The sequence below is a fragment of the Electrophorus electricus genome, chromosome 3 (genome assembly GCF_041902795.1).
Source record: "Electrophorus electricus isolate QZ-2024a chromosome 3, ASM4190279v1, whole genome shotgun sequence".
NCBI lineage: Eukaryota > Metazoa > Chordata > Actinopteri > Gymnotiformes > Gymnotidae > Electrophorus > Electrophorus electricus.
This window is the reverse complement of record NC_137499.1, coordinates 2538885-2552934: the sequence shown is the minus strand read 5'-3', so window position 1 is coordinate 2552934 and position 14050 is coordinate 2538885. Positions and strand designations below refer to the sequence as shown.

Genomic DNA, 14050 nt, shown 5'->3' with positions numbered 1-14050 from the left:
CTTCAAGAGCTCTGGGAACTGACTTCAAAAATGTTTGTTTACCGTCCTAAAGAGCTACATCTAATGGTCCTTTCCCTCCGCCCTGTTCCCTCAGTTGGACCTGTTGTGCTTTAGTGCTATCTAACTCAGAGTTCAACATCTTGGATCTGAAATATTGTAAAACTCCTATAGTGTACCGGTAAAAATATCTTTACATTTCTTGTTCACATACACTCTAACAATGATGTTTTGCACAGTTGACTGTTTTGTAGAGCGCAATCTATCAACGGGGCCTGTTGTCATTAGTGTGTGTTATCAGTGAAGAATCCAGCCTGGGATGGGCTCCCTGCTGACCTCATCAGCAACGCAGTCGCTCCTCCCGTTTCCTCTTCCCCCGGTACTGTGACCTTGTCGTGCCACTTCATAGGGGACATTTATGAAATAATCCCCCCTCCTTCCTGCACCCTGGGGGACAGAAGCCTCGCTATAAGCCTTCTCTTGACATTTGGAGCTACGTTTCATCGTGAAGCACTTGGAGCAAAAAGGCTCCAACATGGCAAGAATCACAATGCTCTTTCTTCTCCTGATTCATTTAATCACACCTGCTTTGCTTATAGAAACTGACCAGATCACAGGTAAGACGCCTGTACTTGGGAACTGTCTTCTTACTCTAATAACAGCTCAGATTTACCTCTATTGGTTTGCCCTTTGCAAAGTGCTTTAATTATGATTATTTGACAACTTTGCTTTAAGTAAATATGTTGGGATGACCCCTTAATTAACCCAAACCAAGTTGTTGGGTTTTTTTTTTTTTACATTTTGAAATTCTACTATCCTATTTAGCCATTTTGAGTGTTTAGGATTCAAATACTAGGGTTCTTACCCCTCTTTGGTGAACAGTTTACCCCGAAAATGGCACCATCTATGGTGTATTTCACGTGGCACTCCGAGGGGCCTATGCGTTCAACGCCTCGGTAGCGAGAAGCGTGTGCCAGCAGCTGAGCGTGACCATAGCAGACAAGGCACAGGTGGCGGGTGCTTTGCAGCACGGCTTTGAAACTTGCAGGTACAGACCCAGGAGTTTCACTGTCGTTCGATCCAGGATCTGCCGGGGAGAAATCACACCCTGTAGGCTGCTCCTCTTCTCTGCTCTCCAGGTTCGGATGGATAAACGAACAGGTTGCGGTTATTCCCCGAATCGAGCAGAAAGTAAACTGCGGTCAGGGGAAAGTTGGAGTCATCACATGGCGTGCGCCTCTTACCACCGAGTTTGATGTCTTCTGTTTCAATTTAACAGGTAAACTATAAAATCTATTTTGCCTGTCTACAGCCGTGTATTATACCAGTATGTGTGTCAGGTCTTTGACAGCTTGCGCCTTTTGTCCAAAAATATATAGAAAAGAGTGTAGTGCTGATGGGGAAAATGGGAAACTTGGAGTCTGAAATTGTTCCAAACGGATTTTCTGAGGTGCTTGAATGTAACGTCACGGAAGGGAAATCAGCGGGATGCACCTAACCAACGTTACCCAGCCTCAAAGCTGCTGAGAGGCTGGGTTCAACTGCCATATGTTGTGCCACGTTTTATGTATCTGTCACCTGCAGATTTTGAAGTGCAAGCTGAGATGACCGCTACGCACGTGCAGCAGAACACGACGTACGCGTCCCGGTCTAGCGGAGTTCTTCCAGAAACTGCTCCTCCTGCCTCCGAGTCTCCTCTCTGGAGCGCCACACCCTGTCCCTCCTGCTCCCCGTCCTCCCCGCAGGACTTGGAGGACGAGGCTAGCGGCCCAAGCCTCACCCTTGGAGGTTGGTGTCTTGAGCCATGCAGCTCTCAGCTGACCTATACGCTTGTCCATAAACGCTGTGAAACAAGCTCGCCTGGAGTCCCTCACCTGTCTCTCTGTCTCCTAGTCGTCCCCGCTGCATTTCTCATCATAGCCGTCTTCGCAGTCCTGCTTGCTGCCGTGGCAGCTTTTCGGCGTTTCAAAACGTAAGTGATAATCTCGTCGCCCTAATCAGATTTATTTTAACAAGTGTGATAAAGTCTGTCCTTAAAATAATGATTTATTCTTAAGTTCTAATGTTATGTTACATCCTATTCTATATTGTCAGTATAACAGTGGCTGTGGCACAAACTAAGAGACATCTGTGGGGGGGGGTTTGTGTTTGTGTGTGTACTGTGGCATCAGTAGCCCTTTAAGCAGTGGGGAGCAGAAAGAGTGCATAGAGGCCCAGGTGCACGACAGCTGCAGCAGGAAAAACGCAGAGGAGCCTCAGTCCAAGGTGCAAAACCACAGCGTGGAGAATGTGACTGAAGTCAGGGTAACCTCCGTGAGCAAGGGCGGGAAAGCCTCTTAATGACAGCTCTTATCAGTCAGCGACCAGTCATCGCAGTGGGCGCAGCAGCAGCTGCTTTAAAAGCTATATTTATTTTTCTCTACTTTTGTATGGATTGGATTTGACTATAAAAAACATTAGCATTAACCTTAACATAAATGGTGTGGATTTCTTTTATGTTTTGTTTAGCTTCAAGCAGAGGCATGTGCTCTGATGAACAAATAGCACTACATAAGAGTACAACCTAAAGTGCAAAGAGGGTGCAGTGCTCTCGCATGCACACATGCACGCGCGCACACACACACAAAGGCCACCAGAACAACAAACTACTTTCTCTCAGCCAAACATGGTGGTCTTACATGCAGTGGGGATCCATACAACTGCCACAGCAAAGATGATTGTGTAAGATCACTGTAGACCTTTGGCATATATTATTATTAGTTACATTTATATAGTGCCTTTCTTGAAGTCAAGGATACATATGCATATATATTTATTTAATGCAAATGGTCTCGTTTCACCAAATCTTTGGTTTATAAAGGACTTCTCTTTTTTAATCAATCATTCTTGAATGATTTATTATTCGCTACAACAATATAAAGAAACGCCAGTGCTTTTTTGACTTATTATTCATGTACAGTTTGATGGAAGAGTATATCCATTGTATAACTTTATATACAGTATGTGCAACATTTTTTACCAGTCGCTAAATTACATCAGACGCAGGTGACAAGCTTATAGGGTGTTGAATAAATACATCTCCTATACATCATGGAGTATTTCTATCAACGCAGCATGAGGCATATTGTTGTAGTCTTTCAAGTTCCCTCAGCTCATAGGATCCTAGGCTTTTAATCAACTAAGGTTTTGGAGTAATTTCTCCTGTGCTCATATTTTTAACGTACGGTGGCCTTCCTAGATCATTGCAGGACAATGAAAGATTAGAAACATGCCTGATCCCAGGTGGAACAGCAGCTATTCCACCTCTGGGTCAGCAAGTATCATTCAAACAGCTGCTAAGCTTTATGGTTTTATGAAGAATACATATAATCAAAAGGCCACAACAGTACAACAGTATTGTCCAGTCTAAAGGCCCCACGCGTACAACATTACATTCCAAATACACTACCAAAATAACCGGAAAAACTGAAAACCGCCTGCCTGAACGAAAGTCTTCTCCACATGTCCACAAGGGGGCACCATTCCCCAGGCTCTGTACTATATTACCGCCTCAAGTCCTGACTTAAATCTCCACCCCCCCCCCCCACCTGAGGCTCAATGCATAGGCAAAAAGGTACACAGTCGCTACCTTCTTTGACATGGAAGATCTTGTTGGGCACGGCACAGGTTTAGGTTCTCTAAATCGTCCCCCCTCACCTCCCACCCCCCCCCCGTTTCATTTCCCATCACCAACCTGAGTGGCAACGTCAAGTAATAACAGTACCGTGGTGAGTCCAATGCAAGCGATGTCATATAAAAAGAAGCATGCAGGAGCGTGCACGCGGGCTTAGAGGCAGCCGGCCCAGCCGGAGCAGGCACGCCACCGTCATTGCCTCCGGGAGCCCACGGCCTCCGACTTTACTGCATCCACCAGGAAGCTGAGCTCGTTGCAAAGCGTCTCATGCCGGTAGGCCATGCGGATCTGCGCCACGTTGGTCCGGCGGATGTCGTTGCCGTCAGGCCCGTCTTTGAGGTAGCTGGCCCCGAGGAAGCGCTTTTTCTCCTGGAGGGTGGACAAGGACCTTCAGCACACACACCTATGGAGATTTCTGATTGGCTGAAGGCAATTAGGGCCTGAGGGGTGTTACCTGATGGGACAGGCCACTCTGCAGGACACTGTTCCTGGCAATCTCGCACAAATCGCATGTGCTCAGCTTCCACAGCTGGGCGGCAATGGCGTACTCTTCCATCAGCGCTTCCTGCAGAACACCACGGGCGCCAGCATGGTCAGCAAGCCTTCGCACACACTCCAGCCGCTTTATCAGAAAGCTCACTGGTTGCTTTATTATTAGATCACCAATCTCAAGTGAATCATGTGCATCTTGTGGCTTGCATGGATCGCTGGACACACCAGACCTTCAGATGTGTTCAGAGAGGCAGACCACCCCCAACACATTAACACAGTAGTGTGTGTAGAGCTAGTACATGTTTACAACATCAGTGTCTGTGCCGGGTGTGGAAAAATCCGACCACTGACAAAGGGCTAGGGGACAGCTGGCACAAATGATCCATGGCAACAAATGGGCTTTAGGCTCATAAATGGCCATCAGCAAGGAGGACATACAAAGCAGGTGTTTCTGAAGAAATGGCTGGTGATTGCGCGTGTTTGTCCGTGTGTGATCACACGGGCCCATGCACAGCAGCATGCGTGCCCAACCTTGGTGTAGTGGAACTGCATGGGGTCATCAGTAGAGAGGGACACACACAGGCCTTTGTGTAGGAACTCTCGCAGTGGGTTCTTGGAGTACTCCAGGAACAGGCTGTTGTTGCTAAGAGGCGACATGGCAATAGGTACTTGGGCTAGGTAATACAGGTACTGCAGCACAGGACTCTGAGAACGAACACACACACACACACACACACACACACACACACACAGTTACCTACAGTATAACATGTTTGTTCCAGTTACCTCCTCCCAGCAGGTCATTTTTAGCATCAGGGGGTCAGTGTCACACGGCTCAGCTCTAGCTTAGTCACTTAAACCAGCAGCACTAAACCAGCATGCCTGGCTTACAGAGAGGCAGACAGCGCCATGGCACGGGGCTGCATGCAGGACACGCCCCCAACGTTACCTTCTTCAGGTTCAGTCCGTGGGAGATGTTGTCTGCAGTGAGGAAGGCCGACACCAGGTGGGTGATGGAGCCAGCCTCGCCGCAGTGTGGGCGGAACTGAAAGGTGCTCAGACCCCGCTCCCTGTCAGTGGAGACACACACACACAACCACAACCATTACCTTGACTTCTTTCTACAAGAAAGAAAATTGTTTACAGCAACTTCAACTGTAACTCAGCACACATGTGCTACTGATACGAGGGTATTTATAGAAGACCTGATGCACGGTAGGTCTCAGTCCCATGAAACTTGAAACCCATTCTCCTCGCGTACCCTCCAGAGATTATTCAAAGTGCCCCTGCCTAAGCCCTGCAACACAACGGCTTCTCTTTACTGGAACAATTAATGAGAGCCCTAGAAACTCGCCATTAGCAGAGGGAACATTGCAGTCAGTTCCCTGTTTTGACAGGTGATACGATATCTCCTTCCCCCTAATGGAAATCTCCAGTCTGGATGTGTTCCAGAACCGAAGAGCCGAGAGCAGCACTTACTTCCTGAGGTTGTTGAGCACCATGATGTTGGCGTACATGTGGAAGAGGTAGTAACTGTAGGGGGGGTTGTCGTCTGTGTTCCAGCACTCAGGCTTGGGGCTCTTATAGGAGAACATGTGATCGCTGTGCTTGGACTCGTCATCCACGCTGTCAAAGCCCGTCACCTGTAAGAGGGGAGACAGTGCCGAGCGGGCGACATGGAGGGTCCACGCGTCACACTCCAAAGTCCGCGCGTGCACTTGTGTTCAAGGAAAATCACACCGACTGGCCATGGAATTGACTCACATATTTAAGAAACACGTGAAGGTGTTTGTGCTTCTGTGGATTCACTGTGGCCTCAAACAGGGGGAGGAAGATGTTTTCCAGCATCTTGGCAAAGTTGGGAACCAGCTTCCGTGACTTAAAAATGTCACTGCAAAATAAGAAGTTGCAAAATTTGACATTTCAAACCTAAAGGCCCAGGCTCATGAGACTGAATGAGGTATGGGAATCTACAGGTCTGCTGCACTTACTATATTCTAGGTACCTGGATAACCCAGCGCAAGTTGGGGGAGTGTACTTTATGCTGAATGAACCAATGGGAAAGGCTCTCCCACTCCTCAGGGGCACGGCCATAGATGGAAAGGCGGGGCTCAGCATACTGGTATTTACTCTCCTTCAAGTCATAAGCAACTTCCTGTCAGTACAGGAAATATGAAATAAAAAATTTAAAAAAACACACACTTGGTAAAGTGAAGAGTAGGTTGCATCTGAATATGATTAATAAAGCCTTCTTATACCTTGATCAACCTGGCAAAGTATTCTCCCTTAATGTGGTTGTCAGTTTTCAGGTAGATTTCTCGTAACTCGCTCGCTCCCACAGGATTGTATTTGGAGTTGAACTTGTCAAAGCGGTGAAACGTTTGCCTGCCCTATGAGTGGTTAAAGTCAACACACATCAACATCATGGACAGGAGAGAGAGAATTTATGCCTTTCAAATGCAGTACGCCCTCACAGGCACTCACAGCATGGACATCTAGCGAGTCCACTGTGAGATGGTAGGGGTCCATGTTCAGGTTATTGAAGACCTGTTTGAGGGTGAGTTTCTGTCCAGCCTTCTCCAGCACCACACGCTCCGCGTCTGTCTTATAGGTGCTCTGGATAAAGGTGAGGAGATGTTTCTGGTTCATGCAGGCTGCAGCATGGATGTGAGTGTCCACCTGTGGGCAGCCAACCACAAAACACCTCTCAGTAAAAACAGAACCAGGCAGGTCTGAATTGGGTCACAACAAAATTAAACCCCAAGTACTGAGTCACACCTTCCTGACATTGTAGAAGTCTCGATGGGGAACACCCTTGAGTTCTTTAAGCTCAGCCATTTCATTGAGCATCTCATGCAGGTAGAACTTCGACGCAAGGAACTTAAGCCGTCTGTGGCAGTACGTCTTTCTACACACAGAAGGGGTGCATTATGAACATTTCAAAACTTTTTTTTGGTGCATGTTTATAAACTGAGCTCTTGTTTGCCTTATTTTTAACACACTCACGTAGGACCATCAGCAATCATGGCCAACACGTGACTCAGATCGATGGCGAACGTCTCCAGGTCTGGATAAGGGAGGCAGCAGGGTTGGTTTATGCGGAGGGCTTCGCTGTTGTCATACACGTATATAATCCCGTCCCTCATTTTCAGCTCGTAGCCTAGGTCCTCAGGGATATTCTCCATGCTGTAGGGGTCCTCCCCCTCTGGAGGGCATGGACAGATGTCTGCAAGTGATTGGATGGTGGATGGTTGAGTCAGCGGTGTGAAACCAAAAGGAAAAAAAAAAAAAAAAACACGTAAAAAAGATTTTTTAAAAAGGGATGAAATGGCTGCCAAACACGTTGGACATTATTATGAACAGCCAGATGTTTCATGAGAAGCAGGGGGAAAAAAATAATTTTTTTGTGAGAAACTTTGGCACAATGCAAAGCGGACGTACCTGGCAGGACGTCATCTTCCTCTCTCCATTTTGTGTTCTCGGCACTGCGCAGGAACTGGGCCGTGGTCCGGGGGAAGCGGTGGTAGGCCAGCCTGGAGTATTTCTCCCGGATAAATAAAGCTTTCAGCAGACTTTTGGCTGCTTGCTCGTAGTCCTCGACTGTGATCTGAATCCAGGCAGACAGTAGCCCATAAACACTCATCGCCTGGCCAGATCCTTCACCAAGCAACCCGCTGCATGCCAGTCATACGGGGAAGCGAACCCCAACCCATCCAGTAGACTGAGGCAGTTAGGAAGCTCACCCCTGCACAGTAGTCTCCACTGATGGTGACTCTCTGATACTCTGGGAAGTTGTCCGGGACGGTGGTGGCAGCGGACGGAGAGGGCAGGAGAGGCGCGACCATGGGCCGAGCCCAGTCCACGCCCACGGAGATCTGTAAGGACATGGACTGGGACCGGATCATCTTAAAACTCTTCTTCCTGCACATTCAAGGAAAATTAAATTAAGTAATCGTTTCTTTAACTGATTGAGCTGAAAAAGGGTTGAAAACCTTTGTTTTCTCAAAAGACTTAAAGCCGTTATAACAGTAAAAGGTGCTTCTAATAAGTCTGAAGGGTTGCACACATATGCAAGCAGCGTTTTCACCGTTTTTTAAATGATATGCTGTTAAATAATTTATTTTGAAGAATCTCTCTCATTGACTTTCAAGGGGTCTGAATACTTTTGCAAGGAGCTGTATAAACCATATACATCATCATTTACATCTAGTCCCAGAGGACGAGCTCATGAGAATCAGAGGAGTGGGAGAAACACATGTCCGGGCTTTGGCACACGTTCCAGGGCTGGAGTGTTGCCCACACTCCCACAGCCCTGCCGTTTTGGCCGTGCTGACCTTTTGGCGCTCTCTTCCGACTGCTGCTCCGCGAGCTCACGGAGCAGCTCCCTGTCCTTGGCCTGCCGCAGGCCGATGGGGCAGTCCTCAGGCACAGTGTACATGGAGAGCGCGTCCTTGTTCTCTTCGTCCTTCAGCGCCGACGCGTACACCTTCTCGGCCAGCAGGCGGACCTCCTCGTCCACGTCGCTGAGCGTGATCCTGGGGAACCGCCGCGGCATGTCTACAGAAAGACAACAACGCGGATCATGGCCACCACCATTATAGTGGGGGCTTCCGACAGTGACGCTGTCATGGCAACGGGACAGTGCGCTTCAGTTCGACCTCTTACGGTCCTAGTATTCAAGTCTTAAGAAATAGTCCTAAACAGAACGATTTTAAATGTGCCCTTAAATTAGACTCTAATGTTTAGCTGCTAATTAACCTTTGTAAAACCGATGCATCCTCGATGGACGTGTAGCTCCATTCACGAAGGCGCCCATCACCGCATCGTCTCCAACAAGCGTTTCCCAGTTTTAAAGCACATTACTCAGAAACAAGGCAGCCGTAAACACTGCTGCACGCTAGCTCCTCACTCACTGCCATTCTCGTAATCATCCCTGTCACTTGGATTACCATTGTTATATGTTTCAAGGCTCCTAACAAAGTGATGGCTGAAAATAGCTTGACGCTGCCATGTGGGTTTCCAAGCCAGAAGCACACATGGAGAATTCGCACTGTTGGTTTTCGGGCCAAAACACAGCAGGCAGCGAACATCCTGCCCTACAAAACCCCGAATGTCCCCGCGAGGACTGATCCGGTATCGCAGGCCCTGCTATGGCTGTGTCCCTGGTCCCAGAAGCAGGACCGGCTCGGACAGCGGCCTCAGCTGTGTGTGCAGGGTGCCAGTCCCGGGCACCTTCTGTTAACTCCAAATGTCAAGGTTCCCAGTCCTCCCAGCACTTTTAAGAAGCCGGCATTCCAGTCGGGCACGAGCACCTCGCTCCCGCTGCGTCACCCAACAGCTGCACATCCTTCACACAGCACACAACAGATGGGAGGCAGGAGGATATAACAGGCCGCCTGCAGCCCACGGAAACCGTGAGGGCTGCATGGGGCTCTCAGAACGCCCCTCAAGGATAGTTCACCCCCGCCTGCTCCGAATGGCGGCTAATGAGCTTCAGCGCCCGCTAATGCCGATACACAAAAAAACTAACCCGTTTACTCCACTACAGACGGAAGCTGGGGTTCAGTCAAGTACATGCAGATGGGTCATGACTGCAATGGTTTTTAAGTCTCTCCCATGATGACCACACTAGTTACTATCCCGGCCATGGCTTAACTCACACAGCCACTCTGGAGAAGCCAAATAGTGAAACCTTCGAGCTAAACATAAAAAAAAACTCAAAGAAACTCTGATAACACTGATAATGGCATTAATGAATGAATCCTTAACCAGACATCCCCATGCCGATCATCCATACCGTCAGTTTCTGCTGCCTCAATCTGTTCTCCAGCCGTGCTCCAAGCGTAGGCGTGCGCAAGGTCGCTGGGGTCCATTTCCACTCTGAGACGCAGCTTTGGGGCAGCGGCTTTTGTTTTCTTGCGTGAACCTCATCCGTCTCTATTTTAAGAGGCTAACGGCATTGCGGTCGGCAGAGCCCACTAATCCTGCGAGCATGTCACAGCCGCCTGTCAACAGAGAGCGCGCCAACCGCATGCGAGAAGCCTCTCCAGAGAGCCCTGTGTTCTCTCCCCCCCCCCCCACACACACACACACACACACTCTAAAGCTCTCTACTTTTTTTCCTTGGATCACCAGAGCTCCGTGCTGAGCTCCAGACCCTGTCGGCTCCACAGTGCTGCCCTGGTGCCTGTCCGAGCTCCACCCAGCTGCTGCCACCAATCCCCGCTCTGACCTTGGACAGGGGAGCGCAGTGCTGCATCGAGAAATAAGTAATCCCACTGGCCCTTAGCAGGACTCTGTCTAAACCCCATCATACGGGGAGCAGGTAACAACTCATAACCAGCACCACATCAGATGTTTGGCCAGTTTGAAACTGAGGATAAACGTGCCAAATTTGTTTACAGCGGCAAGCGCATGGATTGTGCCCTCTCTGCCCGAATCCTCCCACACAAAGGCCTTCCTCGTCCTCTGACCTCCTGGAGCGCCTCGACCTGCCTCTGCCTTTGACTGCCGACGTGCACCAATACCACACCCTGCAGGGTCATCTGCCCAGTCTCCATGACCGCACTAGGGCTCCAAAACAGCTCTCTGTTCGTCCACCAGCTGATAGCCAGCACATCTGCTGTGGCCTTCGTCTTAACCTACGGAGCCACATGGTACTCTGACCATGTGCAGTTCTTATTACCTGCTACCGGAGAGACTGGACAGGTTTTATCACGCAGAATAGTAGTTATGATTGTCTTTTCATAAGTCATAAAAAAGAAAGAATTCAGATTCAGTGTTTTCACATTCATTGATTCATTCATTCATTCATTCACTCTCTCTCTCTCTCTCTCTCTCTCTCATCGATCTCATTAAGTGGAAGTTGCAGATCAGATGACTGGGATGAGCAATTGGAACTTTATGGGCGATTGATGTGATACTGGTTGGCTCTTAATGGTCGATGGGAGGAGAGATGAGACCACCACTTTAGAAAGGCAGGATGGCTTGTCCTCAGTCTCAACGCCTGAATGGACAGTAACTGTCCTATATAACAATGACTGGGATAAATTAACTACATTTTGACTTCATCACCATATTTATTTGTGCATCTTAGTATGTTGCTCAATTATTCACAATGCAATGAGCAAACATCTCTTCTCTATCTGAATCTTACCTCTTTCCCCACAAGATTTTCTGAGTTATTACCTTCTCTACAGAATTGGCATTAGAAACTAACCTCCAACTGTGCTTGAAAGGACACAGTGATCTAATCCATACCAAGTCTTTCTCCCTAAATGCTATTTTTAAGAAGCCCACGCTAGGCAAACCAGGAACAACCTACATTCTCTGTTGCTTCCTCTACGCAGTTCAATCACGTACAGGCTAACCAAAATTCACGATTCAGTATCGGACAGTTCAGTTTATCCTTGCAAAGGCCAAAGGAAAAGGAGAGACAATGGAATCTTACCGCTGACTAAACAGGGGCTGGACAGCCGCTTCACCAGGGGGGTGTCTCTGCTCATTCTGCTCCGCTCTGTCAAAGAGAGGCAGAGATGCACCGTCATGCAGTGTGACTGCAAGAGAGAGAGTTTTCAGGAAAACAGGAGCAACGCAGACTTTTCACGCGAACGCGTTTCCATGGTATCCACAATCGCATGCGATAACTGCTACAAAAGATTGACAGAAGTACACGGATGACGCACTTTGGACGACGGATAAACAGGATCACTGGAGGGGCACGGCGCGCGCGACGAGCAGCAGGATGCACGCGCCTACCTCTCGCGACGCTCAGCACGCCACCTGCATCCTCCTCCGCGAGGCCGTACCCGAAAGAAAACGTTCAAGTTCTCTCAAAGGGAGGGGGGGAAGGAAGAGAAGCAAAAGTCGCTCACTCCCGCCCCGATGCGGTGTGTCGTACGGAGCCCTTCACAGGCCAAGACGCCGCTGTTAACCACGGCAATGGAAAGCCGTAGTCAGCTCGCGTCAACACATCAATCTGCATATTATGCACATACATCGTGCATACTTACCCTAGGCCACGGTTCAAATAAATTCAATACCTTTAAATACGCAGATAGAGATGAATTAACATTGCACTTGATCGACTGTGGCACCGGACACTGCCGTCTATTTGCAGCAGGTAAAGGAAGCGTGTCGATGTCCGACTTGCTTCATGCGCAATAGCTGGTTGCGCATCTCTCAGCGAGAGAGGCTACTTACAGCAACCGCTTTAGTCATCTCTCTCCTTCAGTCTTTTCATATGCGAGCGCTGTGTGCCGTGGCTCAGACCTCAGCCTGACGCTTCTCTTATCTACAAGTCATAATTAGGTTCACTTCCAAAGATTTCAGGATTAGTGAATCTGCTCTCGTTGGTGATTAAAACTTTAAAGTGCACGACGCTCCCCTGTGAAGATCGTCGTAATTGACGAAGGATTTATGGCGTTTTTGCCCCAAAGCGCATAAACCTCAAAAATATCTTTGGGACAAAGTGTTGAACAAAAACCCAGTTACTACTTGATTATTTTTTTTTGGTTTATAAAAGTAAGGACGTTTTCCTGAACGTCCCAAAGTACGAGCTCTTATATTGGAACCGCCTTTCAAACTAAGATCGAAATAAACAGTAGAGGAATCAGATCCTGTATATGCACATCTACTCTTAAGATATTTTTTAATTCTGCCATGACTCTATAGGCCTAGATATATTTCACTTGTTCATCTTTCCTGCTAGGAAGAATAAACTAGACAAACTTCAGCTTATCTGTCATGCAATTACCTCAATAACAGGAAACACATTGAAAATGAAATAGCCCCATACAACGTGAAACATGCACAGAAAACACTGATAGGGCACAAGAAACTACAAGCCTGATATATGTCAGTATACTAATGTCAGTAGAGCTACTTCTATCTAGCTAGCAAAAGCCCTTTGCTATAGTCAGGAGGTGATGACATCTGTGGTTTGCAGTGCTTAGGTCACTTGGTCATTTTTGGAACTGGCAACAGAAGACTCAGAGCTTATCTGCCCATTACTCCTCGGTGTGACAGCATACAGATAGCAGAGCACAATGAGGGACAGGAGCACTCACCTCTCGTTACAGTGCAGCTCGCACGCACGCACTGATGTAGTGCACATATGGAGCAGGGCAGCTGTTCCTGGATCAGCTATTCTCAAGTAACTTGAGTGTGTGTGATCTTGTCACAGCATTTTTTTTTACCAACATATACAGGTGATTAACTGCTGATTTTATAATTTCTAGAGATGTATTGATATTGTCTAGGGTCAGTTATCCATCATCAGTTGTGTAACAGGATAATACAGTAAACTACTGGTGTGACTCTTGAGTCAGAGTGCTGGGTTCATGCATCTTGGATGACATTCTCTTTGGGAAAAAGATCTTGGAATAGCTTTGTGGTTATTTTCTGAAGAAAAAAAGAAAAGAAAAACATAATGAGTTTTCTGAGAACGGTTATGAGGCCACAGAAATATCTGCTGCAGTGGTAAAGTACCTAGGACAATCATCACAAATGATTTAAAGTAGAAGACCTAAAAAATAGTTCAACTATCCAAGCTCCAAGCTCCCTATAACCCACTTCTCAAAATGTATGTTTAACTGCATTATAAACAGCAAGAATGAAAACACTTTCACCTGAAGCTCTGCTCTTCGTGTCCATGTGAGAAAACTTGCAGTATGAGCCTTGCAGTATGAGCCTTGCAGTATGACACAGGGGCTTCAGTATGACACATGGGCTTCAGTATGACACATGGGCTTCAGTATGACACATGGGCTTCAGTATGACACATGGGCTTCAGTATGATACATGGGCTTGTCACTGGCTCTTTTCTCCTTGCTGAGCGTGAAATACAGCAGGGTCTTTGGTTCTTCAAGCTCACTGGATGATTGGTCT

General features: G+C 47.8%; 2 protein-coding genes across 10 annotated transcripts; one reads left to right on the top strand and one right to left on the bottom strand.

Annotated features, from left to right (window-relative positions):
* Positions 1 to 358: 358 nt before the first annotated feature.
* lyve1a (lymphatic vessel endothelial hyaluronic receptor 1a) lies at positions 359 to 2463 on the top strand. Of its 4 annotated transcripts, none has more exons than XM_027011391.3 (6): positions 364 to 614; positions 880 to 1045; positions 1137 to 1276; positions 1582 to 1785; positions 1891 to 1969; positions 2172 to 2463. In XM_027011391.3, exons 1-6 carry the CDS (start codon positions 533 to 535, stop codon positions 2335 to 2337), a joined length of 837 nt encoding a protein of 278 aa, XP_026867192.3. In that variant the 5' UTR covers positions 364 to 532; the 3' UTR covers positions 2338 to 2463. The 4 variants fall into 4 exon arrangements, with proteins under 4 accessions (XP_081565644.1, XP_081565647.1, XP_026867192.3 ...); XM_027011383.3 differs by having other exon boundaries at positions 367 to 614; positions 2169 to 2463; XM_081709518.1 differs by lacking the exon at positions 880 to 1045 and having other exon boundaries at positions 359 to 614; positions 1082 to 1276; positions 2169 to 2463.
* Positions 2464 to 2792: 329 nt separating this feature from the next.
* ampd3a (adenosine monophosphate deaminase 3a) lies at positions 2793 to 12308 on the bottom strand. 6 transcript variants are annotated; one of them, XM_027011348.3, is made up of 16 exons: positions 12205 to 12308; positions 11613 to 11678; positions 8497 to 8719; positions 7906 to 8083; positions 7604 to 7769; positions 7169 to 7388; positions 6941 to 7070; positions 6647 to 6841; positions 6421 to 6552; positions 6154 to 6317; positions 5927 to 6053; positions 5642 to 5805; positions 5112 to 5232; positions 4694 to 4867; positions 4125 to 4235; positions 2793 to 4039 (listed from the first exon to the last, which is right to left on the bottom strand). In XM_027011348.3, exons 2-16 carry the CDS (start codon positions 11665 to 11667, stop codon positions 3863 to 3865), a joined length of 2337 nt encoding a protein of 778 aa, XP_026867149.2. In that variant the 5' UTR covers positions 11668 to 11678; positions 12205 to 12308; the 3' UTR covers positions 2793 to 3862. The 6 variants fall into 6 exon arrangements, with proteins under 6 accessions (XP_026867149.2, XP_026867154.2, XP_026867172.2 ...); XM_027011353.3 differs by lacking the exon at positions 12205 to 12308 and adding an exon at positions 11848 to 12002; XM_027011371.3 differs by lacking the exon at positions 12205 to 12308 and having other exon boundaries at positions 6710 to 6841; positions 11613 to 11878.
* Positions 12309 to 14050: the final 1742 nt, after the last annotated feature.

What these genes read in the sequence shown, in the direction of transcription:
- lyve1a (XM_027011383.3), top strand. Translation starts at nt 533, where the DNA reads ATGGCAAGAATCACAATGCTCTTTCTTCTCCTGATTCATTTAATCACA. An exon ending in AGAAACTGACCAGATCACAG is followed by an intron (nt 615 to 879) that starts GTAAGACGCCTG and finishes TTTGGTGAACAG; the next exon opens with TTTACCCCGAAAATGGCACC. An exon ending in GCTTTTCGGCGTTTCAAAAC is followed by an intron (nt 1,970 to 2,168) that starts GTAAGTGATAAT and finishes CTGTGGCATCAG; the next exon opens with TAGCCCTTTAAGCAGTGGGG.
- ampd3a (XM_027011330.3), bottom strand. Translation starts at nt 11,709, where the DNA reads ATGACGGTGCATCTCTGCCTCTCTTTGACAGAGCGGAGCAGAATGAGC. An exon ending in ATCCAGGTACCTAGAATATA is followed by an intron (nt 6,054 to 6,153) that starts GTAAGTGCAGCA and finishes CTTATTTTGCAG; the next exon opens with TGACATTTTTAAGTCACGGA. An exon ending in TTCACGTGTTTCTTAAATAT is followed by an intron (nt 5,806 to 5,926) that starts GTGAGTCAATTC and finishes CCCCTCTTACAG; the next exon opens with GTGACGGGCTTTGACAGCGT.